This window comes from Camelus bactrianus, chromosome 23, assembly GCF_048773025.1.
Source record: "Camelus bactrianus isolate YW-2024 breed Bactrian camel chromosome 23, ASM4877302v1, whole genome shotgun sequence".
NCBI lineage: Eukaryota > Metazoa > Chordata > Mammalia > Artiodactyla > Camelidae > Camelus > Camelus bactrianus.
Genome location: NC_133561.1, coordinates 29,587,166 through 29,614,837, shown reverse-complemented (window position 1 = coordinate 29,614,837; position 27,672 = coordinate 29,587,166). Strand labels below are relative to the sequence as shown.

Below are 27,672 nucleotides of genomic sequence, written 5' to 3'. Positions count from 1 at the left end.
CGACATGCTCAGCCGCTCCGACAAATTTAGGTTTTGTCTTATTGTCTAAGCACCAGTGTTATGCCTGTATGTTCTTCTTTTTCTCCAGTCAAATCATGTGCTGCCTTGTTGGACCAGCTCCCTAATGGCCGAGTGCTAGTTCCACTTAATCTCCAGCTTGGGGCAAAAGTGTCCTTCGTTTGTGATGAGGGGTGAGTGTGAGGTTGTGTGGCCTGCTGGACACTGAAATTGGGGTTATTTTAAAAAGGGAAGGTTTAGCGTGACTTAAGAAGGGAGTCATTCAAGGATGTTAACATTGGGGAGTGCATTTGGGAAGTAAGAGTAAAGAACAGATGGAACTAATAGCTAATAAGGAAAAATGGAGACATGTATTACACGGCAGGTTCAAAGACCAATACCATCACTAGGTATGAGTACATATAGGCGGCACGTAGAGGGAGGAAATCACATGTACCAAGCAGGAAAGTAAAAAGGGTAATGTGGAGAGTTCCAAAAAAGTTTGATATGTGACAAAAAGCTGATTACAAATAGCTAAGATCATTTAAGAATTATTTCTGAAAAATTTTTAGCTATCAAAAGTGAATTTTGTAATAGGAGTGAAAGGATGAGAACAAGCTTTTCTTTATCCAGTCATGTGTCACCTGGTTAGTAATGGGCCAAGGGCTCTGAACTGAGATCATGGTGGCTGATGTTAATGTTTCCAGAGGGCATTAACTTGTTTATGTGAACCTCAGGCCCTTTACAGTGTGCAAATGTCTACATGGAAATTCTTAAACATGAGCAAGAAAGCACCCAATCTCAAAATGTCCCACAGAGTCCTTGGCAGGCATGAAATACAAGCACCCAAGAAAATTTAGGAGCCATCAGGATCCAACGTACATTGAGAGTTTTGGATGACTACCTGCCAAAGTCCTTTCCAATCTCCTTTTATTTCCCCTCTGGATGAGTCACACTTCCATAGCCCAACATGCTGTTGTGAGCCTTCTGAATAAACATCTCTTAAATGTAGACACAAAAGAACAATCATTCTTCTGTTTCCAGTTAATCTCTGCTCTTCCAGTTCATACTGGGAGCTGTGTTACTGGCTGTTCCAGTGTCAGCACTGGGAGGCTGTTGCATTTTGATAGTGACCATGAGTACATTTATCACCTTTATTCGGGAATGACTAGCAGGGATTGAATTATCTGAGTCTAGAACCAGAATGTAGGAGATGGCAGCCTACTTCAATTTAGTTCAAGACTCTATTATTATGTGACCAAGTGATTGTGCTTTGCCATTCTCCTTCAGTGGAGGCTGTGACTTTCCCAGATTGATGTGGCCTCTGGCAACTACTGGTTTCAGGTCCTCCAAATGCTGAGTTTTTTGCAAACAGGATGGCATTTTGGCTGAGGAACTCACCTATTCACAACCATTATTTTCCTTAGATTCCAGTTAAAAGGCAGTTCTGCTAGTTACTGTGTCTTGGTTGGAACGGAAAGCCTTTGGAACAGCAGTGCTCCTGTGTGTGAGCGTGAGTAGAGGGGCTGGCACCTCATGCCAATCTCTCCCTTTGATCTGTTTGGTAATTTGAGGCATGGCTTCATTAGCGTTTGATTCTAATCTGAATTATTGATGAATAGTATCACATATTTCAGTAGTATTTTAGTGTGAGTCAGTGTGTAGTGATGTACTTTGCTATGCATCACATGTTTTGGGAACCATCTAATCAGTATCAGTCATTTTGAATTTTGTCTTCTTTGTCATAACTCCTGCTGGGGTTGCCTCTAGGTCAGGAGACATTAATAATGTAAAGTGTTGGCAATTATTTTCTTTTTTCGTACTTTCCTTCTTTATTTTTCTTTTTTCCATTAAGTGGAGTCATTCTACATTTTTTTTATATTGGCAAATATACAAATAAGAAACATTCATTCATTTAATCATTTATTAAACACATACTATGTGCTTGATGTTTTTCTAGGCATTGGTGTTATAGCAATGAACATGATGAGCGAATTTTTTGTCCACATGTTATTTCTGGTCAAGTGGAGAAATCGAGAAGCAAAAAAAGAAAAAAAAAAAAAAAACGAAAGACGACATCATTGCTATGGAAATGATAGATCACACAACATAGGAGTGAGGGGAAAGTGGAAACGTCATTACACAGAGTGAACAGTTTACGATTCCTTAAACACTCAAAACATGTATCTAAATAAATTATGCTGAAGATTCAGATAATTACCCCATTAAAAACTGAGAGTTTCCTATAGGCAATGCCACTAGTGATTTCTCCTAATCTACCCATTTGTATTTTCCCAATGGAAGATAGGACTTTGCTTCACCTCTTGATCCTAAAGACTGGAAACTATAAATATACTTAAACAATCAAATGTTACTAAAATGTTCATGTTGCTGGAAAACTACTCAGTCATCCTCTGCTGTGTTGTGTAGCAAAACTTTCTTTAAAAAACAAATCTTTTAGAGACCCTTGCTCTTCATGAAACTCGGCATCCACTGACGTATCATGACAAATGGTTGTCCTACTGCCGTGTGTTAGAGCTCAGCTATTGAGTGGACTCTACCTCTTATTATTCATGACTCTTTCTAGTTTGAGTAGCTCCTTCCAAATCCCAAGCCCAGTTAGAAGCACCAGTTAGAAGTGAGGGAGGAACCGTTTTAAACACACAAGCAGATCCTAGAAAACAGTAACAATTTGACGTTGGACAGAAAGTTAGAAAAAAATAATAACTCATAAACAAATATGCGTATGAAGAAACAAGGCAGTCTGAGCCACTCAGAATATTTACAATGAACCATACATGTTTCCACTCATTGTGACAGCACGTCCATGATAATCAAGATTGATGGTCAGTTTCCATAAGTCATAAAGGAAAGGTTTCAAGTCTGTAAGGTGATGAGCACACATGGAATACACTGTAGAGCTGTTTGCAGAGAATGTAAGCTCCTTGGAGGACAAGAATTTATCAGCGCCCTTTGCTGTGTATCCCCAGGGCCTTGATGAGAGGCTGACACAGAACAAGTGCTCAATTAATATACGTTGAGTAAATGAATTAGTTACCTTCCAATAGGTTATTTTTTCTTCTTTAACAGTTTTGATAATTAACAGTGCCAAGTTTCTATTCTGCAGAAAATTAAAGGTCTGAAAGATTGGGATAGCCAAAATTTTGGACCTTTTCATTAAAAAAAAAAAAAAGACTGAAATCTCATTTCATTTTGTCCATCTCATCAAAGGCCTTACGGACCATGTCATAGCCTTCGTGTCTTTAGGTAGCACCAACCTTAGCACCCTATGTCTGTAGCGTACCTCTGGTGAGACTCTTCAGTGAAACTTAAAGCTTTTGTCTTCTTTCCAGAAATTTTGTGTCCAAATCCTCCAGACATCCTTAACGGGAGACACACAGGAAACCCTCTGGAAGTCTTTCCTTTTGGAACAGAAGTGACTTATACGTGTGACTCGCACCCAGAGACGGGGGTGATCTTCAGCCTCACTGGGGAGAGCACCATCCGCTGCACCAGTGATGGTCACGGGAACGGGATTTGGAGCAGCCCTGCCCCTCGCTGTGAACTTCCTGGTCAGTGCTCACTGCCCCACATTCCAAATGGCTTTGGAATATCTAAACCAGACTCTAAATTTCTGTCATATAATGTTGTGTTTATTTGTGCTCCTGAACCAATTAAATGCCAAATCACTAACAAAATGTTTTGAGATACATGAACATGCAAGATTCTGATGATCTTTTTTCTAGAGGTCTGAGGTAAAGTGAGGGAAGCAGTGGCGGCTGGCTCTCTTCCTAATCAGAATTAGAAGGAAGGTGTTTTCAAAGCCTAAGCATTGAAAGCAAATACCTATGAGCCTTAACTGGACCATGCTATATCATTTCACAGGATCTGGAGAGAAGCACAGGCCAGCAGAGAACAAAATCTGCCAAAATGGCTTTTAATAACCTGTTTGACCTGAGACCACTGTGCACTGTCTGTGAACATCGGGCTGCATCGTAGTCCCCTACAAAAATTCCTTTAGCCAACTTGGGTTAACTTCTAAGATAAAGTGAAGCTTACTTGCTCCTTAGCCCCATACTAATTTAACCATTGATATCTTCCCACTTTGATGGAACAAAGATCAAAGGATTGTGAACGCTAAGGAAAAGTGCAAAATAGAGTGTGTATTTCTAAGGCCTGCAGAAGGTTTCCTAAGACACCCGACAGAGCTAAGACACGCACACCAGAATGTAAAGTTGGGAAGGAGAGAGTACGTTGTAGAAGTGACCCTGGTCCTGGCATAACAGACTGACCCCTGGGGAACTCTGAGAGACAAGAGCAGTTCTAGAGAAAAAGGGACCAAGTGCAGACACTCAGAAGGTATTTTTTGCCCTCACTTTCCTTCTCTACCACCATGGCTTCAACACAGGTGTCCCTCTGGGCCTCTTGACAAATGCAGAGACCTGTCAGATTCACTGAATCAACAGCCAGAGGCAATCTTCTCCTAAGTTCTATGATTTTTTTTTCCCCACCAGAACCCTATCGTGAGATGGCAGCTGTAGTTTTATCAGCTAGAATTTTACATGGAGACCTGCCAGACCATCTTCATGTGTGATTTAGCCTTAGCTGGTAGGTTTTAGTCGTAAAGGGGGATTCCTTTTACTAGAAGCCATTACAGCTAAAATTCAACGTCAAAAATAAAAGGGAACCAGGTAAAGTAGATGAATGAGTTTCCTGTGATGACACGTTGAAATTAAGCACATTTTCAGTGAGGTAAAGTATTAAACTGTATTAAAGGGATGAGAAACTGTTTTTCAAATCTTGACACGGAGAACTGTCTGGATGCAAAATTGGCTCTAGTATAACTTTTACTATTTGGAGAGATATTTGAAAGGAAGGTGGAGGACAGCTACAGAAGAAATTAAAGGAGAAGTTATTGTCAAAACCAAAAAGGAAACAACTTCTATTTTTCCAAACCTATGCACTTTTTACATTTCATTCTACTTGAATCCACAGCGAGTCTGTACTCCTCAAGCTTAGAGCTATAATTTATAGGGGCCGGGAACTCCACCTAGAATCACATTCAACATACACTTCTAACAGTGTTTTCTTATAATAAGAACTGTACTTTCTGTTTCTTTGTTTTTTCTTTGAAGAGATGCTCCTTTTTCTACATTGTGTTGACATGGTCGGCTTGAAAATCAGACCTAGAAAGTTGGTGGTTGCTTCCTAATTGTAAGAAATACACACCTTGAGGTGCCCATTCATGCTCCTAAGCCCCCCAGTGGAGTCTGAGGCACTGAAGTACAAGGAAACCAGACAGGAACCCTGGGCGGAAGCACTCTTTCTGGCTCCGTAAAAATGTGGAAAATTGAACTGGTGCTGTGTTTTACAGTAAATTGTATGCGTAAAATGCCCAGAGAGCAAGAGTGCTCCAGATAGTTTCTTTCCTCATGGACACGTGCTCAAGGATCTTTCTCTCCGAAGGTCACAAGGAAATCACCGTTCCAAATCTGACATCACATCTAACAAGAAAAAGACAAGTAAGAATGGTATCGGGTACCTTTTTGTTCACTCTGATGTTCTTGATTTCTTGGTCTCTAGGTCGCTGTACCGCCCCAGATCCTTTTCAGTTTGCCAAGTTGAAAATCCCAACCAATGAATCTGAGTTTCCCATTGGGACCTCTTTAAAGTATGAATGCCGCCCTGAGTACCGCAGGTACTCATTCTCTATCACGTGTCTAGCAAACCTCACGTGGTCCAGTGTCAAAGATGTCTGTAAACGTGAGTAAACCCTGCCTTGGAGCAGTCCCACATTTATCAAAGTATCTGTAGTATCTTACTTTTTTTTTTTAACCCAATTTCAAAATAAGAAAAGTCTATTCGTTAAACTTGTTCAGATAGGTGAGTGTAAGACTTAGTCTTGTAGGTCATCCTGAAATATTGGTTGAAATATTTATGTCATTAGAATGTTTCAAGGAATATTTGTGTGTGGGAAAAGTCCATCTTTTATGGGGAAGTAAATATTGAATTACTCCAAATCAGGAAACAGAATTTCAGGAGACATAAACTGCTTGAATAAGAAGGTAAGAGAAAAATTTTTATACTGGTGGGATACAAACTCACACATAACGTTAATAGTTTGATAAAAGATTTGAGGCAAATATAAGATAGATCTGGAAAGGAGGTATTTCTAGTGTGGTGCTTGGGAAGTGGCTGATCCTGAGGAGTCTGGTGATGTTCCTCAAGGTGAGAAAAATGTGCAGATCCCTCAGAATTGCGGACACTGTTCGGGAAGCTGCAGTCAGGTGGGGACTAATGTGTTATGGACCAACAAAAGTTCAGACAATTCTTCCTGGCTCCAAAACTCTGTTTCTTTTTCAAGGAAAGTCATGTGAAACTCCTGCAGATCCTGTGAATGGCATGGTGCACATAGACACAAACACCCAGTTTGGATCCAGAATTATGTATACTTGTAATAGAGGGTGAGTTGACAGCAACATCTCTTGGGTCAAGAGTTGCAGAACAGCAATACTACCTTCGGGCCACATCTCAGAAAGGAAAGCTAGGCTGTTACCATCTGCTCTTAAAAAGCTAGAATACAGGCGTTTAACTCCTGATTGAAATGAACAACGTTACAGGAGGATTCGAGGGATAATCTGCATTCTTGCTGGAAACCAGGGCAGTGCATAGAAGAAGAGCGAGGTATTCACCAGGTAGAAAGGAGGAGGGTGGACGGAGGGCATAGTCAAAGCATACGAAATCCCTGACCCAGGACAGATACTGAAGGAAGGGGAGGCCATGGAGCAACCAGATGAGAAAGCACATCTTAAAGGTAGATTCACTATGGGTCTGGCATGGCTGCCATAACAAAGTATGACAAACTGGGTGGCTTAGGGCAACCTCAAAAATTTATATTCTCATAGTTATGAAGGAAATCAAGGTGTCAACAGGATGTACTCCCTCCAAAGCCCCGAGGCAGTTTCCCTCCTTGCCTCCTGCATCTCATGGGAGTCTCAGACCTTCCTTGGCATGTGGCACTGCCTCTCTAATTTTTGCCTCCATCTTCCATGGCCATCTTCACCCTGTCTCTGTCCTCGCATGGCATTGTCCTCTCTGTGTGGTCCATGTCCAAAGTTCTCTCTTTTTAAAAGTATGCCAGTCATATTGGATATGGGCCCACCCTAATGACCTTATCTTAATGTGATGTTATCTTCAAGACCCTATTTCCAAATAAGGTCACATTCCTGGGGGTTTCACGTCAAGGCTTCTACATACCTTTTTGGGGAGCACTAGTCTACCCATAACAGAGCCCCCTGTGAAAATGTCAGGTTTAAAGGGTACCCTGGGCAGCAGTCCCACCTTCCATGCTTAGTCTTGCTCAGCACACAGTGGAGTTTCAGCCTCTCACCCAATGTGAGCATCTGAGCCAGATAGAGAATACAGGACAAATGTGTACTGCCATGATAAACACGGAAAAGAAACTTGTACCTTCAGTATATTTGCAAAAGAAGGTGTAACAGATGGTAGTACCTATAATCTATCAGAGTAAAATTAGAGTAAATCTATATACTTGTTACTGCTCTGAGCTTTTCTGAGTGCAATCTGTCATTTAATGACTGTGTCCTTTTTATCCTGTAATACTGAGTAAGGGTGAACATCTCTGTGGTATTAGAGAAAAAACCATAGAGCTTATGATATGTTGCAGGAAATTACTGTAAAAAAGATCAATGTGAAAAAATGAGAAGGTATCTCCGCTTATAAATTAGAATTACTTTCAAGAAATAGGTGGAACTTTTAGAACAATCTCCTGTTTACATATTGAGCCAGATTCAGTTGCACACTGCTTCTGTGAAGCTAGTTAGAAAATTGAGAATGTTTGCATATGAATTAAAAGTACAATTGTCAAACTAAAAAAATCTGTGATAAACACACTGAATATATAGAAAATTAAGGAGAATGCAAGAAGAAAAATTAATCAAATTCTCCCAGAATTCAGTAGAATAGGATAAAGGAAAGGGGGGAAAAGAAGATATGTGTTAAAGAGAATGAGGATTTAAATTCCACGTAACAAAAGTTGCAGAAGAGGAAACAATAAGCCCATAGCATTCCCACAACTAAAGAACGTCCTTTTGTATTTCAGAGAAAACACCACCACCAAAATAAACCTTCAAGAACACAGAAAGGAAATTAATAAATTTGTAAAAAGCCGACAAAAGAAATTAATTTATGCTGACATCACATTGATCTTTCACATGGCTAAACCGCCGAAGATAGATTTCCTCATGAGCCAACCTGGTAGTCACGTCAAGGGGCTCCAGATGTACATTCAGTATAAACAAGGTCCCCAGACCACACCTGTATACTTTCCAGGAAGCATACTTGTGGAGAAATAGAAAAAAGATAAACTCAGGCAGTCCACAAGCATTGAAAAAAAAGGGAGAATGATAAGTACCAGTGAGGCAGAATATTGGCCAAAACAAAAAAGGCAAAACCAAATTTTAAGAAACATGATCAAATATTTTAACAAAGTAATAAAACTAAGTATAACGACAGAATGAGTTGGTACAAGGAAAAACATTTCTATGTAATCATAAAGTAATTAGAATTTGTACAGTCATAGAGCATATCCACAAAACTAGAAAAATGGGAGAAAGCAAGAAAACAAGCTAGATTTCTATTAAAGAGGAAAGGGGCAGATTATAGTTACTTTGACACCAAAATTGAGAAAATTGGTTTAAATTCATGCATCGTGTATACATATAGCACATGCATATGAAATGAAAATTATATTTATTTATTTATTTTAACATTTCCTTATTGAGAAACTTTTAAAGGAACATTAGGTATTTAGCTTCCAAATTATTACAGCACTCAAAAGATGTTCAACTCTCTGTTTCATGTAGCAAATGAGGGGGAAGGGAAAGCAATAACAGAGATTATATCTGTCTGTTCTGTCAGAAATGTTTGGGGCAGACATCCTTACCATTGGACGTTATGAAGGAGGCAGTGATGACAAAAGCAAGATCAAACACATGATTTAGGTCAGTAAAGGTGGATAGTTTAATCTCCTTGTTGTAAAACAGAAACTTCCAAATAGAATCAGAAGCTTCACAATCTAGACATATTCACAAGATACATGCCTAAACTAAGATGACATAACAGGGTTAATATACAGCGTGTGTGTGTGTATGTGTGTGTGTGTGTGTGTGTATCAGGAAAATACAAAATGAATTTAAATGGCAACAAAAATAAGAGGGGAAAACCCAGATGTTAAGAAGAAAATAATCAGACAGGTCTGTAAAGGGATTGTTTTATTTTGGTACTTCATTGAATCCAAAATGAAACCAAGAAATTAAGAAGCAGTGGGAGCCATGAGCAGTTAGAAAGGCAATATTCCTTTCAATAGTGAGAGAATAGAAAAACAGATGTAGGAAAGCCAGATAAAATGGATGGAGTTTAGGCGCGTCCCTGGACTTCTCTCAGATTGGAGCCTTTCGGCTGTGCCATGCAGGCGAGCTGAGCAAGTTGATGGGATGTGTAGAGCACAGTGATCTTTCCCTTTTTTGCTTTTAGGTATCGACTCATTGGTCACTCATCTGCTGAATGTATCATCTCAGGCTATTCTGTCATTTGGGAGACGGAGCCACCAGTTTGTGAACGTGAGTTGAAATCTCTTTCCCCGTTTATCCCGTGGTCAATCCTAGAGCTGCCCCCTAGAATTACAAGGAACACATTTCATCCCTCTTGGCAACGGGATCCTCCTGATGGTATTTGAAGAAAACACTCATATCCTTCAAAGTGTTCACGATGTTTCAAGCTTCTAGTTCCTCCTGGTTTTTCCTTATCCTGGGGAATCATTTATTTTATTTAGTTTAAACAGTCGTGTTGAACTCAATTCGAACAGCCCCAAGTGTCCCTTTGTTGGTTGAACACCTTCCAGTTGAAGGTGACTCTCTTTACTGAAGTAAAGGAGCACAACATTGGTGAAGGTGCCCTGCGTCTTCTCTGTCAACTCTTACTCCCAGGTCATGTGTTCAAGTCCTGGGCCCTCCCTGCTTTCTTCTCTGTCTGAACAGTGACAAGCCATGTTTCCTACAAGCTGTTTGGGCTATGAGATTCCTACACTGTGAGGCACTTAGAGGAGGGAGCAGCTGCAAATTCACAAAGAACATAAAGAGGCTGTAACGCTGGGTTTGGTGCTAATCTGAAGAATTCAACATTCTCCAACCCAACTGGTAGTAGGACTAGTGGTAAGAAACTTTCTCACAGGCCAGTACCAAATATGCATCAGAAACTTTAAGGAATAACATGACTTTAATCCTGAAATTCTACAATTTGGCTTACTCTTAAAAGAAAGTAGTCACCGCAGGTTTTGGCCAGGATTAATGTACAGGTGTTACCTACGTTATTATTTATTATGGTGAAAAACTCAAAGAATCCGTATGTGGTGCCTGTTCCAAATAATGTTCTGGAAATAATCTGATAAAAGGAACAAGGCACGTGATCTATTAAAAAAAGAAAGATTAAAATATGCCCGAATGGATATAGACAAGAGAGAGAAATCTTCCAAATGGAATCAGAAAGCACATTCTTACTCTGAAGCATTACTCACCTAACAGAGATACCGTAGAAATAGCGAAGTGCAGGCGTGTGTATTAAAGATTACACATTAAGTAGTTAACAGTGGTTCTTTCTAGCAATGGGCTAAAAGGTGATTGACATTTGTATTTTACAAATTTTCTACAAGAAATATGCATCTTCTGAAATTTGCTTTTAAAAGTTATAATAAATAAGTCAATAAGTATCTACTTAAGGTATCTGTCATAGAGATAGAAATATTTGGGTGCTCTGGAATGATTTTAAATGCCTAGGATTTATCTGTTACTTGCATATTAGGTTAAATTTGTCTGTAAAAAGACTTGTGCTTCATATCTTGTTACTAGCAGTGTTTTTGATGTTTTTTTTCCTGCTTCTTCAATATGCTGCCTCTTCTCAAGTCTGTATTGTCAAAATATAACTTTATTTCTAGTATTCTCATTTTCAGATTCATTAGCATAGAATAAAACAGATGTTCAGTTATTTTTATTCCTTCTGAATCTCTGACTGGTCTGCCATGTGTATTTTGTATGCTTGTGCTCTATCTATTTTGTGTTAGTTGTGCTTGAGCTTTGGATTTTATGTATTTGATAATCCATATTCCATGCTGTACCTCAGTAATAACCAATTGAATAAATACCAATGCCTTCAACAGAGAGAGAATTAAATTTAAAAAGGAATTCAGTGATATGTAAAAGTTCTCACTTACAATGAAAAGTATATGGACGGTAATAATATGTGAGTACATTTACTGAAATAATATTCAGAAGAGCAGGAGTCATGATATTGTGGTTAGCTAGTCTGCAGTTGTGTGAACAGATGTCTGTATATTAGCCAAGAGAAGAGAAGAGCAGAAGTGTTCTGAACATTGTCATTTGGGTCATTTTTCTAAGTGGTTAGCAAAAGTCATGATTGAATACAAGTTTAAGGAATTGGGGTTTTAACTTGCTGTCCCTTTTCCCAGGTATTCTTTGTGGGCCACCCCCAGCCATCGCCAACGGAGACTTTGTCAGCACCAGCAGAGAATATTTTCCATATGGAACGGTGGTGACCTACCGTTGCAACCTTGGAGAGAGAAAGAGGAAGCTGTTTGACCTCGTGGGTGAGCCGTCCATATACTGCAGCAGCGAGGACAATCAAGTTGGCATCTGGAGCGGCCCTCCCCCTCGCTGCATTATGCCTAACAAGTGCACGCGTCCAGAAGTTGAAAACGGCATCATGATGTCTGAGAACAGAAGCTTATTCTCCTTACATGAAATGGTGAGGTTTGCGTGTCAGCCTGGCTTTACCATGAAAGGACCCTCCACTGTTCAGTGCCAAGGCCAAGACCAGTGGGTGCCGGGGCTGCCCAGATGCTCCAGGGGTGAGTCTGACTGAGGCTTTGAAGAGGCCCCCAGATGACAGGAGTTGTAGGAGGATGAGGAGATTAGTGCTTGTTCTGGGGGAAGGATGTGTGGTGAGCGGTGTGAGTACATTTGGGGAGAGGCAGCATGAAATTAAGGGGACGTGTGTGCGTGTACGGACGTGTGCACTCGTGTGTATGTGCCTTCATTTGAGAAGCAAGATTTAATTCATCAAGGAAGGGGACATTAGGGCCTCTCCTACTGACCAATTCTCTAGACACAAGACCAGCTCCGTTATTTCTCAGTTATACTGAAGAATCATGAGAACTCTCTGGTTAGTCCTGTGATAATCTTGCCCACTCTTTAAAACATGCCTTTAAATTGTGTGATTCTTACATCGATGTGACAATGAGATTAGCTTAACTTTACAGAGGTTTAAGAAATTACCTAAATTACGTGCTTCTAAGTGGCTTACCCAGGAGCAGGCTGCATTGTGTTGGCGCAGAGGCGGGATGCTCTGCTTCTTGCCACAGCATTTATCACAGAAAGAAACTGACATAAGAAGAAAGATAACACAGCCTCCGAATAGGAACAAGGCTCTCAGAGGTTGTCAGTTCTGCTCCACCTCCTACATTTTATCACTAGAAATCTGAAAAAGAAAGCGAAAGTAACTTGCTGAAAATTCAACAGATTTTCATTCCTCTTAATAGATATAGATTAGGTTGAAGTTCAAATGAGGTCTGATGCCCGAGCACATACCCAAAGACTGTGAATGGAGGCAGGCACACCTTGAATCATTCACTCTGCAAGAAGTGTGCCCTCTCCTTTCACGGACCTGCTTGCTTAGAGGATTTTGTTTTTGACGGACAGTCTTGTCTTTGATGGACCGTCTTATGTCACACGAGCTGGATTAGGTTTGGATGGATAAATGTCGTGGCTGATACCTAGGGACAAGGATGGACCTTACAGTCTTTCCACCCACCCATCTCAGTCTCTTACAGCCACTGACAGAGCAACTGGGAAGAAAAAGAGCAGCCAGAGATATAAATGGAGATTGTCACTACACTTTGATCATAGAAGTGCAAGAAAAGATTAATGGGAAATCTGTTCAATATTTTGAGTCTCAGGCAAACTTCTCATTACCTGAAAGGTGACGCTGTGAACTAGATTGCTTTTCTAGCAAATATGTGGGTGGGGTAGAAGCCCACCAAAACTATTAACTCTAGACTAGGTAGCAGCAGTGGTAGAAAGAAGCCCATGCCTGGTTGACTTAAAATCATTTTAGAACTTGTCTTGGGAAGAATGGGTTCTACCTTTCTAGCCCTCAATTTCTGTGAGGTCATTGGCTACCCCTCTTCCCTGATCTTTATTTCCACAGAGAAAAAAAGGGTTTCCTGATTATCACTAGACTTTGTTAGATCTGATCTGTTTAATCATGGAACTTTAACTCCTTGGAAGAGTTCAAATTTTGGAAAATATATTTCCCTATAACTGACGGGTACTTGACTGTTCTTTCCAAGTATGTCAGCCACCTCCCCAAATCCTGCATGGTCATCACAGCCCAAACGACAAGGATGACTTTTCCGCTGGGCAGGAAGTGTTCTACAGCTGTGAGCCCGGCTATGATCTCATAGGGGCTGCTTCTCTGCACTGTACGCTCCAGGGAGACTGGAGCCTGGCAGCCCCCACGTGTGCAGGTGCCGACATGCTCAGCCGCTCCGACAAATTTAGGTTTTGTCTTATTGTCTAAGCACCAGTGTTATGCCTGTATGTTCTTCTTTTTCTCCAGTCAAATCATGTGCTGCCTTGTTGGACCAGCTCCCTAATGGCCGAGTGCTAGTTCCACTTAATCTCCAGCTTGGGGCAAAAGTGTCCTTCGTTTGTGATGAGGGGTGAGTGTGAGGTTGTGTGGCCTGCTGGACACTGAAATTGGGGTTATTTTAAAAAGGGAAGGTTTAGCGTGACTTAAGAAGGGAGTCATTCAAGGATGTTAACATTGGGGAGTGCATTTGGGAAGTAAGAGTAAAGAACAGATGGAACTAATAGCTAATAAGGAAAAATGGAGACATGTATTACACGGCAGGTTCAAAGACCAATACCATCACTAGGTATGAGTACATATAGGCGGCACGTAGAGGGAGGAAATCACATGTACCAAGCAGGAAAGTAAAAAGGGTAATGTGGAGAGTTCCAAAAAAGTTTGATATGTGACAAAAAGCTGATTACAAATAGCTAAGATCATTTAAGAATTATTTCTGAAAAATTTTTAGCTATCAAAAGTGAATTTTGTAATAGGAGTGAAAGGATGAGAACAAGCTTTTCTTTATCCAGTCATGTGTCACCTGGTTAGTAATGGGCCAAGGGCTCTGAACTGAGATCATGGTGGCTGATGTTAATGTTTCCAGAGGGCATTAACTTGTTTATGTGAACCTCAGGCCCTTTACAGTGTGCAAATGTCTACATGGAAATTCTTAAACATGAGCAAGAAAGCACCCAATCTCAAAATGTCCCACAGAGTCCTTGGCAGGCATGAAATACAAGCACCCAAGAAAATTTAGGAGCCATCAGGATCCAACGTACATTGAGAGTTTTGGATGACTACCTGCCAAAGTCCTTTCCAATCTCCTTTTATTTCCCCTCTGGATGAGTCACACTTCCATAGCCCAACATGCTGTTGTGAGCCTTCTGAATAAACATCTCTTAAATGTAGACACAAAAGAACAATCATTCTTCTGTTTCCAGTTAATCTCTGCTCTTCCAGTTCATACTGGGAGCTGTGTTACTGGCTGTTCCAGTGTCAGCACTGGGAGGCTGTTGCATTTTGATAGTGACCATGAGTACATTTATCACCTTTATTCGGGAATGACTAGCAGGGATTGAATTATCTGAGTCTAGAACCAGAATGTAGGAGATGGCAGCCTACTTCAATTTAGTCCAAGACTCTATTATTATGTGACCAAGTGATTGTGCTTTGCCATTCTCCTTCAGTGGAGGCTGTGACTTTCCCAGATTGATGTGGCCTCTGGCAACTACTGGTTTCAGGTCCTCCAAATGCTGAGTTTTTTGCAAACAGGATGGCATTTTGGCTGAGGAACTCACCTATTCACAACCATTATTTTCCTTAGATTCCAGTTAAAAGGCAGTTCTGCTAGTTACTGTGTCTTGGTTGGAACGGAAAGCCTTTGGAACAGCAGTGCTCCTGTGTGTGAGCGTGAGTAGAGGGGCTGGCACCTCATGCCAATCTCTCCCTTTGATCTGTTTGGTAATTTGAGGCATGGCTTCATTAGCGTTTGATTCTAATCTGAATTATTGATGAATAGTATCACATATTTCAGTAGTATTTTAGTGTGAGTCAGTGTGTAGTGATGTACTTTGCTATGCATCACATGTTTTGGGAACCATCTAATCAGTATCAGTCATTTTGAATTTTGTCTTCTTTGTCATAACTCCTGCTGGGGTTGCCTCTAGGTCAGGAGACATTAATAATGTAAAGTGTTGGCAATTATTTTCTTTTTTCGTACTTTCCTTCTTTATTTTTCTTTTTTCCATTAAGTGGAGTCATTCTACATTTTTTTATATTGGCAAATATACAAATAAGAAACATTCATTCATTTAATCATTTATTAAACACATACTATGTGCTTGATGTTTTTCTAGGCATTGGTGTTATAGCAATGAACATGATGAGCGAATTTTTTGTCCACATGTTATTTCTGGTCAAGTGGTGAAATCGAGAAGCAAAAAAAGAAAAAAAAAAAAAAAACGAAAGACGACATCATTGCTATGGAAATGATAGATCACACAACATAGGAGTGAGGGGAAAGTGGAAACGTCATTACACAGAGTGAACAGTTTACGATTCCTTAAACACTCAAAACATGTATCTAAATAAATTATGCTGAAGATTCAGATAATTACCCCATTAAAAACTGAGAGTTTCCTATAGGCAATGCCACTAGTGATTTCTCCTAATCTACCCATTTGTATTTTCCCAATGGAAGATAGGACTTTGCTTCACCTCTTGATCCTAAAGACTGGAAACTATAAATATACTTAAACAATCAAATGTTACTAAAATGTTCATGTTGCTGGAAAACTACTCAGTCATCCTCTGCTGTGTTGTGTAGCAAAACTTTCTTTAAAAAACAAATCTTTTAGAGACCCTTGCTCTTCATGAAACTCGGCATCCACTGACGTATCATGACAAATGGTTGTCCTACTGCCGTGTGTTAGAGCTCAGCTATTGAGTGGACTCTACCTCTTATTATTCATGACTCTTTCTAGTTTGAGTAGCTCCTTCCAAATCCCAAGCCCAGTTAGAAGCACCAGTTAGAAGTGAGGGAGGAACCGTTTTAAACACACAAGCAGATCCTAGAAAACAGTAACAATTTGACGTTGGACAGAAAGTTAGAAAAAAATAATAACTCATAAACAAATATGCGTATGAAGAAACAAGGCAGTCTGAGCCACTCAGAATATTTACAATGAACCATACATGTTTCCACTCATTGTGACAGCACGTCCATGATAATCAAGATTGATGGTCAGTTTCCATAAGTCATAAAGGAAAGGTTTCAAGTCTGTAAGGTGATGAGCACACATGGAATACACTGTAGAGCTGTTTGCAGAGAATGTAAGCTCCTTGGAGGACAAGAATTTATCAGCGCCCTTTGCTGTGTATCCCCAGGGCCCTGATGAGAGGCTGACACAGAACAAGTGCTCAATTAATATACGTTGAGTAAATGAATTAGTTACCTTCCAATAGGTTATTTTTTCTTCTTTAACAGTTTTGATAATTAACAGTGCCAAGTTTCTATTCTGCAGAAAATTAAAGGTCTGAAAGATTGGGATAGCCAAAATTTTGGACCTTTTCATTAAAAAAAAAAAAAAGACTGAAATCTCATTTCATTTTGTCCATCTCATCAAAGGCCTTACGGACCATGTCATAGCCTTCGTGTCTTTAGGTAGCACCAACCTTAGCACCCTATGTCTGTAGCGTACCTCTGGTGAGACTCTTCAGTGAAACTTAAAGCTTTTGTCTTCTTTCCAGAAATTTTGTGTCCAAATCCTCCAGACATCCTTAACGGGAGACACACAGGAAACCCTCTGGAAGTCTTTCCTTTTGGAACAGAAGTGACTTATACGTGTGACTCGCACCCAGAGACGGGGGTGATCTTCAGCCTCACTGGGGAGAGCACCATCCGCTGCACCAGTGATGGTCACGGGAACGGGATTTGGAGCAGCCCTGCCCCTCGCTGTGAACTTCCTGGTCAGTGCTCACTGCCCCACATTCCAAATGGCTTTGGAATATCTAAACCAGACTCTAAATTTCTGTCATATAATGTTGTGTTTATTTGTGCTCCTGAACCAATTAAATGCCAAATCACTAACAAAATGTTTTGAGATACATGAACATGCAAGATTCTGATGATCTTTTTTCTAGAGGTCTGAGGTAAAGTGAGGGAAGCAGTGGCGGCTGGCTCTCTTCCTAATCAGAATTAGAAGGAAGGTGTTTTCAAAGCCTAAGCATTGAAAGCAAATACCTATGAGCCTTAACTGGACCATGCTATATCATTTCACAGGATCTGGAGAGAAGCACAGGCCAGCAGAGAACAAAATCTGCCAAAATGGCTTTTAATAACCTGTTTGACCTGAGACCACTGTGCACTGTCTGTGAACATCGGGCTGCATCGTAGTCCCCTACAAAAATTCCTTTAGCCAACTTGGGTTAACTTCTAAGATAAAGTGAAGCTTACTTGCTCCTTAGCCCCATACTAATTTAACCATTGATATCTTCCCACTTTGATGGAACAAAGATCAAAGGATTGTGAACGCTAAGGAAAAGTGCAAAATAGAGTGTGTATTTCTAAGGCCTGCAGAAGGTTTCCTAAGACACCCGACAGAGCTAAGACACGCACACCAGAATGTAAAGTTGGGAAGGAGAGAGTACGTTGTAGAAGTGACCCTGGTCCTGGCATAACAGACTGACCCCTGGGGAACTCTGAGAGACAAGAGCAGTTCTAGAGAAAAAGGGACCAAGTGCAGACACTCAGAAGGTATTTTTTGCCCTCACTTTCCTTCTCTACCACCATGGCTTCAACACAGGTGTCCCTCTGGGCCTCTTGACAAATGCAGAGACCTGTCAGATTCACTGAATCAACAGCCAGAGGCAATCTTCTCCTAAGTTCTATGATTTTTTTTTTCCCCACCAGAACCCTATCGTGAGATGGCAGCTGTAGTTTTATCAGCTAGAATTTTACATGGAGACCTGCCAGACCATCTTCATGTGTGATTTAGCCTTAGCTGGTAGGTTTTAGTCGTAAAGGGGGATTCCTTTTACTAGAAGCCATTACAGCTAAAATTCAACGTCAAAAATAAAAGGGAACCAGGTAAAGTAGATGAATGAGTTTCCTGTGATGACACGTTGAAATTAAGCACATTTTCAGTGAGGTAAAGTATTAAACTGTATTAAAGGGATGAGAAACTGTTTTTCAAATCTTGACACGGAGAACTGTCTGGATGCAAAATTGGCTCTAGTATAACTTTTACTATTTGGAGAGATATTTGAAAGGAAGGTGGAGGACAGCTACAGAAGAAATTAAAGGAGAAGTTATTGTCAAAACCAAAAAGGAAACAACTTCTATTTTTCCAAACCTATGCACTTTTTACATTTCATTCTACTTGAATCCACAGCGAGTCTGTACTCCTCAAGCTTAGAGCTATAATTTATAGGGGCCGGGAACTCCACCTAGAATCACATTCAACATACACTTCTAACAGTGTTTTCTTATAATAAGAACTGTACTTTCTGTTTCTTTGTTTTTTCTTTGAAGAGATGCTCCTTTTTCTACATTGTGTTGACATGGTCGGCTTGAAAATCAGACCTAGAAAGTTGGTGGTTGCTTCCTAATTGTAAGAAATACACACCTTGAGGTGCCCATTCATGCTCCTAAGCCCCCCAGTGGAGTCTGAGGCACTGAAGTACAAGGAAACCAGACAGGAACCCTGGGCGGAAGCACTCTTTCTGGCTCCGTAAAAATGTGGAAAATTGAACTGGTGCTGTGTTTTACAGTAAATTGTATGCGTAAAATGCCCAGAGAGCAAGAGTGCTCCAGATAGTTTCTTTCCTCATGGACACGTGCTCAAGGATCTTTCTCTCCGAAGGTCACAAGGAAATCACCGTTCCAAATCTGACATCACATCTAACAAGAAAAAGACAAGTAAGAATGGTATCGGGTACCTTTTTGTTCACTCTGATGTTCTTGATTTCTTGGTCTCTAGGTCGCTGTACCGCCCCAGATCCTTTTCAGTTTGCCAAGTTGAAAATCCCAACCAATGAATCTGAGTTTCCCATTGGGACCTCTTTAAAGTATGAATGCCGCCCTGAGTACCGCAGGTACTCATTCTCTATCACGTGTCTAGCAAACCTCACGTGGTCCAGTGTCAAAGATGTCTGTAAACGTGAGTAAACCCTGCCTTGGAGCAGTCCCACATTTATCAAAGTATCTGTAGTATCTTACTTTTTTTTTTTAACCCAATTTCAAAATAAGAAAAGTCTATTCGTTAAACTTGTTCAGATAGGTGAGTGTAAGACTTAGTCTTGTAGGTCATCCTGAAATATTGGTTGAAATATTTATGTCATTAGAATGTTTCAAGGAATATTTGTGTGTGGGAAAAGTCCATCTTTTATGGGGAAGTAAATATTGAATTACTCCAAATCAGGAAACAGAATTTCAGGAGACATAAACTGCTTGAATAAGAAGGTAAGAGAAAAATTTTTATACTGGTGGGATACAAACTCACACATAACGTTAATAGTTTGATAAAAGATTTGAGGCAAATATAAGATAGATCTGGAAAGGAGGTATTTCTAGTGTGGTGCTTGGGAAGTGGCTGATCCTGAGGAGTCTGGTGATGTTCCTCAAGGTGAGAAAAATGTGCGGATCCCTCAGAATTGCGGACACTGTTCGGGAAGCTGCAGTCAGGTGGGGACTAATGTGTTATGGACCAACAAAAGTTCAGACAATTCTTCCTGGCTCCAAAACTCTGTTTCTTTTTCAAGGAAAGTCATGTGAAACTCCTGCAGATCCTGTGAATGGCATGGTGCACATAGACACAAACACCCAGTTTGGATCCAGAATTATGTATACTTGTAATAGAGGGTGAGTTGACAGCAACATCTCTTGGGTCAAGAGTTGCAGAACAGCAATACTACCTTCGGGCCACATCTCAGAAAGGAAAGCTAGGCTGTTACCATCTGCTCTTAAAAAGCTAGAATACAGGCGTTTAACTCCTGATTGAAATGAACAACGTTACAGGAGGATTCGAGGGATAATCTGCATTCTTGCTGGAAACCAGGGCAGTGCATAGAAGAAGAGCGAGGTATTCACCAGGTAGAAAGGAGGAGGGTGGACGGAGGGCATAGTCAAAGCATACGAAATCCCTGACCCAGGACAGATACTGAAGGAAGGGGAGGCCATGGAGCAACCAGATGAGAAAGCACATCTTAAAGGTAGATTCACTATGGGTCTGGCATGGCTGCCATAACAAAGTATGACAAACTGGGTGGCTTAGGGCAACCTCAAAAATTTATATTCTCATAGTTATGAAGGAAATCAAGGTGTCAACAGGATGTACTCCCTCCAAAGCCCCGAGGCAGTTTCCCTCCTTGCCTCCTGCATCTCATGGGAGTCTCAGACCTTCCTTGGCATGTGGCACTGCCTCTCTAATTTTTGCCTCCATCTTCCATGGCCATCTTCACCCTGTCTCTGTCCTCGCATGGCATTGTCCTCTCTGTGTGGTCCATGTCCAAAGTTCTCTCTTTTTAAAAGTATGCCAGTCATATTGGATATGGGCCCACCCTAATGACCTTATCTTAATGTGATGTTATCTTCAAGACCCTATTTCCAAATAAGGTCACATTCCTGGGGGTTTCACGTCAAGGCTTCTACATACCTTTTTGGGGAGCACTAGTCTACCCATAACAGAGCCCCCTGTGAAAATGTCAGGTTTAAAGGGTACCCTGGGCAGCAGTCCCACCTTCCATGCTTAGTCTTGCTCAGCACACAGTGGAGTTTCAGCCTCTCACCCAATGTGAGCATCTGAGCCAGATAGAGAATACAGGACAAATGTGTACTGCCATGATAAACACGGAAAAGAAACTTGTACCTTCAGTATATTTGCAAAAGAAGGTGTAACAGATGGTAGTACCTATAATCTATCAGAGTAAAATTAGAGTAAATCTATATACTTGTTACTGCTCTGAGCTTTTCTGAGTGCAATCTGTCATTTAATGACTGTGTCCTTTTTATCCTGTAATACTGAGTAAGGGTGAACATCTCTGTGGTATTAGAGAAAAAACCATAGAGCTTATGATATGTTGCAGGAAATTACTGTAAAAAAGATCAATGTGAAAAAATGAGAAGGTATCTCCGCTTATAAATTAGAATTACTTTCAAGAAATAGGTGGAACTTTTAGAACAATCTCCTGTTTACATATTGAGCCAGATTCAGTTGCACACTGCTTCTGTGAAGCTAGTTAGAAAATTGAGAATGTTTGCATATGAATTAAAAGTACAATTGTCAAACTAAAAAAATCTGTGATAAACACACTGAATATATAGAAAATTAAGGAGAATGCAAGAAGAAAAATTAATCAAATTCTCCCAGAATTCAGTAGAATAGGATAAAGGAAAGGGGGGAAAAGAAGATATGTGTTAAAGAGAATGAGGATTTAAATTCCACGTAACAAAAGTTGCAGAAGAGGAAACAATAAGCCCATAGCATTCCCACAACTAAAGAATGTCCTTTTGTATTTCAGAGAAAACACCACCACCAAAATAAACCTTCAAGAACACAGAAAGGAAATTAATAAATTTGTAAAAAGCCGACAAAAGAAATTAATTTATGCTGACATCACATTGATCTTTCACATGGCTAAACCGCCGAAGATAGATTTCCTCATGAGCCAACCTGGTAGTCACGTCAAGGGGCTCCAGATGTACATTCAGTATAAACAAGGTCCCCAGACCACACCTGTATACTTTCCAGGAAGCATACTTGTGGAGAAATAGAAAAAAGATAAACTCAGGCAGTCCACAAGCATTGAAAAAAAAGGGAGAATGATAAGTACCAGTGAGGCAGAATATTGGCCAAAACAAAAAAGGCAAAACCAAATTTTAAGAAACATGATCAAATATTTTAACAAAGTAATAAAACTAAGTATAACGACAGAATGAGTTGGTACAAGGAAAAACATTTCTATGTAATCATAAAGTAATTAGAATTTGTACAGTCATAGAGCATATCCACAAAACTAGAAAAATGGGAGAAAGCAAGAAAACAAGCTAGATTTCTATTAAAGAGGAAAGGGGCAGATTATAGTTACTTTGACACCAAAATTGAGAAAATTGGTTTAAATTCATGCATCGTGTATACATATAGCACATGCATATGAAATGAAAATTATATTTATTTATTTATTTTAACATTTCCTTATTGAGAAACTTTTAAAGGAACATTAGGTATTTAGCTTCCAAATTATTACAGCACTCAAAAGATGTTCAACTCTCTGTTTCATGTAGCAAATGAGGGGGAAGGGAAAGCAATAACAGAGATTATATCTGTCTGTTCTGTCAGAAATGTTTGGGGCAGACATCCTTACCATTGGACGTTATGAAGGAGGCAGTGATGACAAAAGCAAGATCAAACACATGATTTAGGTCAGTAAAGGTGGATAGTTTAATCTCCTTGTTGTAAAACAGAAACTTCCAAATAGAATCAGAAGCTTCACAATCTAGACATATTCACAAGATACATGCCTAAACTAAGATGACATAACAGGGTTAATATACAGCGTGTGTGTGTGTATGTGTGTGTGTGTGTGTGTGTATCAGGAAAATACAAAATGAATTTAAATGGCAACAAAAATAAGAGGGGAAAACCCAGATGTTAAGAAGAAAATAATCAGACAGGTCTGTAAAGGGATTGTTTTATTTTGGTACTTCATTGAATCCAAAATGAAACCAAGAAATTAAGAAGCAGTGGGAGCCATGAGCAGTTAGAAAGGCAATATTCCTTTCAATAGTGAGAGAATAGAAAAACAGATGTAGGAAAGCCAGATAAAATGGATGGAGTTTAGGCGCGTCCCTGGACTTCTCTCAGATTGGAGCCTTTCGGCTGTGCCATGCAGGCGAGCTGAGCAAGTTGATGGGATGTGTAGAGCACAGTGATCTTTCCCTTTTTTGCTTTTAGGTATCGACTCATTGGTCACTCATCTGCTGAATGTATCATCTCAGGCTATTCTGTCATTTGGGAGACGGAGCCACCAGTTTGTGAACGTGAGTTGAAATCTCTTTCCCCGTTTATCCCGTGGTCAATCCTAGAGCTGCCCCCTAGAATTACAAGGAACACATTTCATCCCTCTTGGCAACGGGATCCTCCTGATGGTATTTGAAGAAAACACTCATATCCTTCAAAGTGTTCACGATGTTTCAAGCTTCTAGTTCCTCCTGGTTTTTCCTTATCCTGGGGAATCATTTATTTTATTTAGTTTAAACAGTCGTGTTGAACTCAATTCGAACAGCCCCAAGTGTCCCTTTGTTGGTTGAACACCTTCCAGTTGAAGGTGACTCTCTTTACTGAAGTAAAGGAGCACAACATTGGTGAAGGTGCCCTGCGTCTTCTCTGTCAACTCTTACTCCCAGGTCATGTGTTCAAGTCCTGGGCCCTCCCTGCTTTCTTCTCTGTCTGAACAGTGACAAGCCATGTTTCCTACAAGCTGTTTGGGCTATGAGATTCCTACACTGTGAGGCACTTAGAGGAGGGAGCAGCTGCAAATTCACAAAGAACATAAAGAGGCTGTAACGCTGGGTTTGGTGCTAATCTGAAGAATTCAACATTCTCCAACCCAACTGGTAGTAGGACTAGTGGTAAGAAACTTTCTCACAGGCCAGTACCAAATATGCATCAGAAACTTTAAGGAATAACATGACTTTAATCCTGAAATTCTACAATTTGGCTTACTCTTAAAAGAAAGTAGTCACCGCAGGTTTTGGCCAGGATTAATGTACAGGTGTTACCTACGTTATTATTTATTATGGTGAAAAACTCAAAGAATCCGTATGTGGTGCCTGTTCCAAATAATGTTCTGGAAATAATCTGATAAAAGGAACAAGGCACGTGATCTATTAAAAAAAGAAAGATTAAAATATGCCCGAATGGATATAGACAAGAGAGAGAAATCTTCCAAATGGAATCAGAAAGCACATTCTTACTCTGAAGCATTACTCACCTAACAGAGATACCGTAGAAATAGCGAAGTGCAGGCGTGTGTATTAAAGATTACACATTAAGTAGTTAACAGTGGTTCTTTCTAGCAATGGGCTAAAAGGTGATTGACATTTGTATTTTACAAATTTTCTACAAGAAATATGCATCTTCTGAAATTTGCTTTTAAAAGTTATAATAAATAAGTCAATAAGTATCTACTTAAGGTATCTGTCATAGAGATAGAAATATTTGGGTGCTCTGGAATGATTTTAAATGCCTAGGATTTATCTGTTACTTGCATATTAGGTTAAATTTGTCTGTAAAAAGACTTGTGCTTCATATCTTGTTACTAGCAGTGTTTTTGATGTTTTTTTTCCTGCTTCTTCAATATGCTGCCTCTTCTCAAGTCTGTATTGTCAAAATATAACTTTATTTCTAGTATTCTCATTTTCAGATTCATTAGCATAGAATAAAACAGATGTTCAGTTATTTTTATTCCTTCTGAATCTCTGACTGGTCTGCCATGTGTATTTTGTATGCTTGTGCTCTATCTATTTTGTGTTAGTTGTGCTTGAGCTTTGGATTTTATGTATTTGATAATCCATATTCCATGCTGTACCTCAGTAATAACCAATTGAATAAATACCAATGCCTTCAACAGAGAGAGAATTAAATTTAAAAAGGAATTCAGTGATATGTAAAAGTTCTCACTTACAATGAAAAGTATATGGACGGTAATAATATGTGAGTACATTTACTGAAATAATATTCAGAAGAGCAGGAGTCATGATATTGTGGTTAGCTAGTCTGCAGTTGTGTGAACAGATGTCTGTATATTAGCCAAGAGAAGAGAAGAGCAGAAGTGTTCTGAACATTGTCATTTGGGTCATTTTTCTAAGTGGTTAGCAAAAGTCATGATTGAATACAAGTTTAAGGAATTGGGGTTTTAACTTGCTGTCCCTTTTCCCAGGTATTCTTTGTGGGCCACCCCCAGCCATCGCCAACGGAGACTTTGTCAGCACCAGCAGAGAATATTTTCCATATGGAACGGTGGTGACCTACCGTTGCAACCTTGGAGAGAGAAAGAGGAAGCTGTTTGACCTCGTGGGTGAGCCGTCCATATACTGCAGCAGCGAGGACAATCAAGTTGGCATCTGGAGCGGCCCTCCCCCTCGCTGCATTATGCCTAACAAGTGCACGCGTCCAGAAGTTGAAAACGGCATCATGATGTCTGAGAACAGAAGCTTATTCTCCTTACATGAAATGGTGAGGTTTGCGTGTCAGCCTGGCTTTACCATGAAAGGACCCTCCACTGTTCAGTGCCAAGGCCAAGACCAGTGGGTGCCGGGGCTGCCCAGATGCTCCAGGGGTGAGTCTGACTGAGGCTTTGAAGAGGCCCCCAGATGACAGGAGTTGTAGGAGGATGAGGAGATTAGTGCTTGTTCTGGGGGAAGGATGTGTGGTGAGCGGTGTGAGTACATTTGGGGAGAGGCAGCATGAAATTAAGGGGACGTGTGTGCGTGTACGGACGTGTGCACTCGTGTGTATGTGCCTTCATTTGAGAAGCAAGATTTAATTCATCAAGGAAGGGGACATTAGGGCCTCTCCTACTGACCAATTCTCTAGACACAAGACCAGCTCCGTTATTTCTCAGTTATACTGAAGAATCATGAGAACTCTCTGGTTAGTCCTGTGATAATCTTGCCCACTCTTTAAAACATGCCTTTAAATTGTGTGATTCTTACATCGATGTGACAATGAGATTAGCTTAACTTTACAGAGGTTTAAGAAATTACCTAAATTACGTGCTTCTAAGTGGCTTACCCAGGAGCAGGCTGCATTGTGTTGGCGCAGAGGCGGGATGCTCTGCTTCTTGCCACAGCATTTATCACAGAAAGAAACTGACATAAGAAGAAAGATAACACAGCCTCCGAATAGGAACAAGGCTCTCAGAGGTTGTCAGTTCTGCTCCACCTCCTACATTTTATCACTAGAAATCTGAAAAAGAAAGCGAAAGTAACTTGCTGAAAATTCAACAGATTTTCATTCCTCTTAATAGATATAGATTAGGTTGAAGTTCAAATGAGGTCTGATGCCCGAGCACATACCCAAAGACTGTGAATGGAGGCAGGCACACCTTGAATCATTCACTCTGCAAGAAGTGTGCCCTCTCCTTTCACGGACCTGCTTGCTTAGAGGATTTTGTTTTTGACGGACAGTCTTGTCTTTGATGGACCGTCTTATGTCACACGAGCTGGATTAGGTTTGGATGGATAAATGTCGTGGCTGATACCTAGGGACAAGGATGGACCTTACAGTCTTTCCACCCACCCATCTCAGTCTCTTACAGCCACTGACAGAGCAACTGGGAAGAAAAAGAGCAGCCAGAGATATAAATGGAGATTGTCACTACACTTTGATCATAGAAGTGCAAGAAAAGATTAATGGGAAATCTGTTCAATATTTTGAGTCTCAGGCAAACTTCTCATTACCTGAAAGGTGACGCTGTGAACTAGATTGCTTTTCTAGCAAATATGTGGGTGGGGTAGAAGCCCACCAAAACTATTAACTCTAGACTAGGTAGCAGCAGTGGTAGAAAGAAGCCCATGCCTGGTTGACTTAAAATCATTTTAGAACTTGTCTTGGGAAGAATGGGTTCTACCTTTCTAGCCCTCAATTTCTGTGAGGTCATTGGCTACCCCTCTTCCCTGATCTTTATTTCCACAGAGAAAAAAAGGGTTTCCTGATTATCACTAGACTTTGTTAGATCTGATCTGTTTAATCATGGAACTTTAACTCCTTGGAAGAGTTCAAATTTTGGAAAATATATTTCCCTATAACTGACGGGTACTTGACTGTTCTTTCCAAGTATGTCAGCCACCTCCCCAAATCCTGCATGGTCATCACAGCCCAAACGACAAGGATGACTTTTCCGCTGGGCAGGAAGTGTTCTACAGCTGTGAGCCCGGCTATGATCTCATAGGGGCTGCTTCTCTGCACTGTACGCTCCAGGGAGACTGGAGCCTGGCAGCCCCCACGTGTGCAGGTGCCGACATGCTCAGCCGCTCCGACAAATTTAGGTTTTGTCTTATTGTCTAAGCACCAGTGTTATGCCTGTATGTTCTTCTTTTTCTCCAGTCAAATCATGTGCTGCCTTGTTGGACCAGCTCCCTAATGGCCGAGTGCTAGTTCCACTTAATCTCCAGCTTGGGGCAAAAGTGTCCTTCGTTTGTGATGAGGGGTGAGTGTGAGGTTGTGTGGCCTGCTGGACACTGAAATTGGGGTTATTTTAAAAAGGGAAGGTTTAGCGTGACTTAAGAAGGGAGTCATTCAAGGATGTTAACATTGGGGAGTGCATTTGGGAAGTAAGAGTAAAGAACAGATGGAACTAATAGCTAATAAGGAAAAATGGAGACATGTATTACACGGCAGGTTCAAAGACCAATACCATCACTAGGTATGAGTACATATAGGCGGCACGTAG

The 27,672-nt window shown here is 40.4% G+C and overlaps 1 protein-coding gene across 3 annotated transcripts in view; it reads left to right on the top strand.

The window, feature by feature from the left end:
• The window catches only part of CR1 (complement C3b/C4b receptor 1 (Knops blood group)), a 98,213-nt gene that overhangs the window by 18,157 nt on the left and 52,384 nt on the right, over positions 1-27,672 (top strand). For 2 of the 3 annotated variants that reach the window (XM_074351911.1, XM_074351910.1), the window contains 17 exons: positions 89-191; positions 1,425-1,510; positions 3,351-3,569; positions 5,581-5,760; positions 6,362-6,461; positions 9,553-9,638; positions 11,540-11,938; positions 13,439-13,615; positions 13,708-13,810; positions 15,044-15,129; positions 16,969-17,187; positions 19,200-19,379; positions 19,981-20,080; positions 23,172-23,257; positions 25,159-25,557; positions 27,058-27,234; positions 27,327-27,429. In XM_074351911.1, the coding sequence (XP_074208012.1) occupies positions 89-191; positions 1,425-1,510; positions 3,351-3,569; positions 5,581-5,760; positions 6,362-6,461; positions 9,553-9,638; positions 11,540-11,938; positions 13,439-13,615; positions 13,708-13,810; positions 15,044-15,129; positions 16,969-17,187; positions 19,200-19,379; positions 19,981-20,080; positions 23,172-23,257; positions 25,159-25,557; positions 27,058-27,234; positions 27,327-27,429 (2,803 nt within the window). The remainder of the gene's footprint in view (positions 1-88; positions 192-1,424; positions 1,511-3,350; positions 3,570-5,580; positions 5,761-6,361; positions 6,462-9,552; positions 9,639-11,539; positions 11,939-13,438; positions 13,616-13,707; positions 13,811-15,043; positions 15,130-16,968; positions 17,188-19,199; positions 19,380-19,980; positions 20,081-23,171; positions 23,258-25,158; positions 25,558-27,057; positions 27,235-27,326; positions 27,430-27,672) is intronic. The other variant, XM_074351909.1, reaches the window with a different exon arrangement.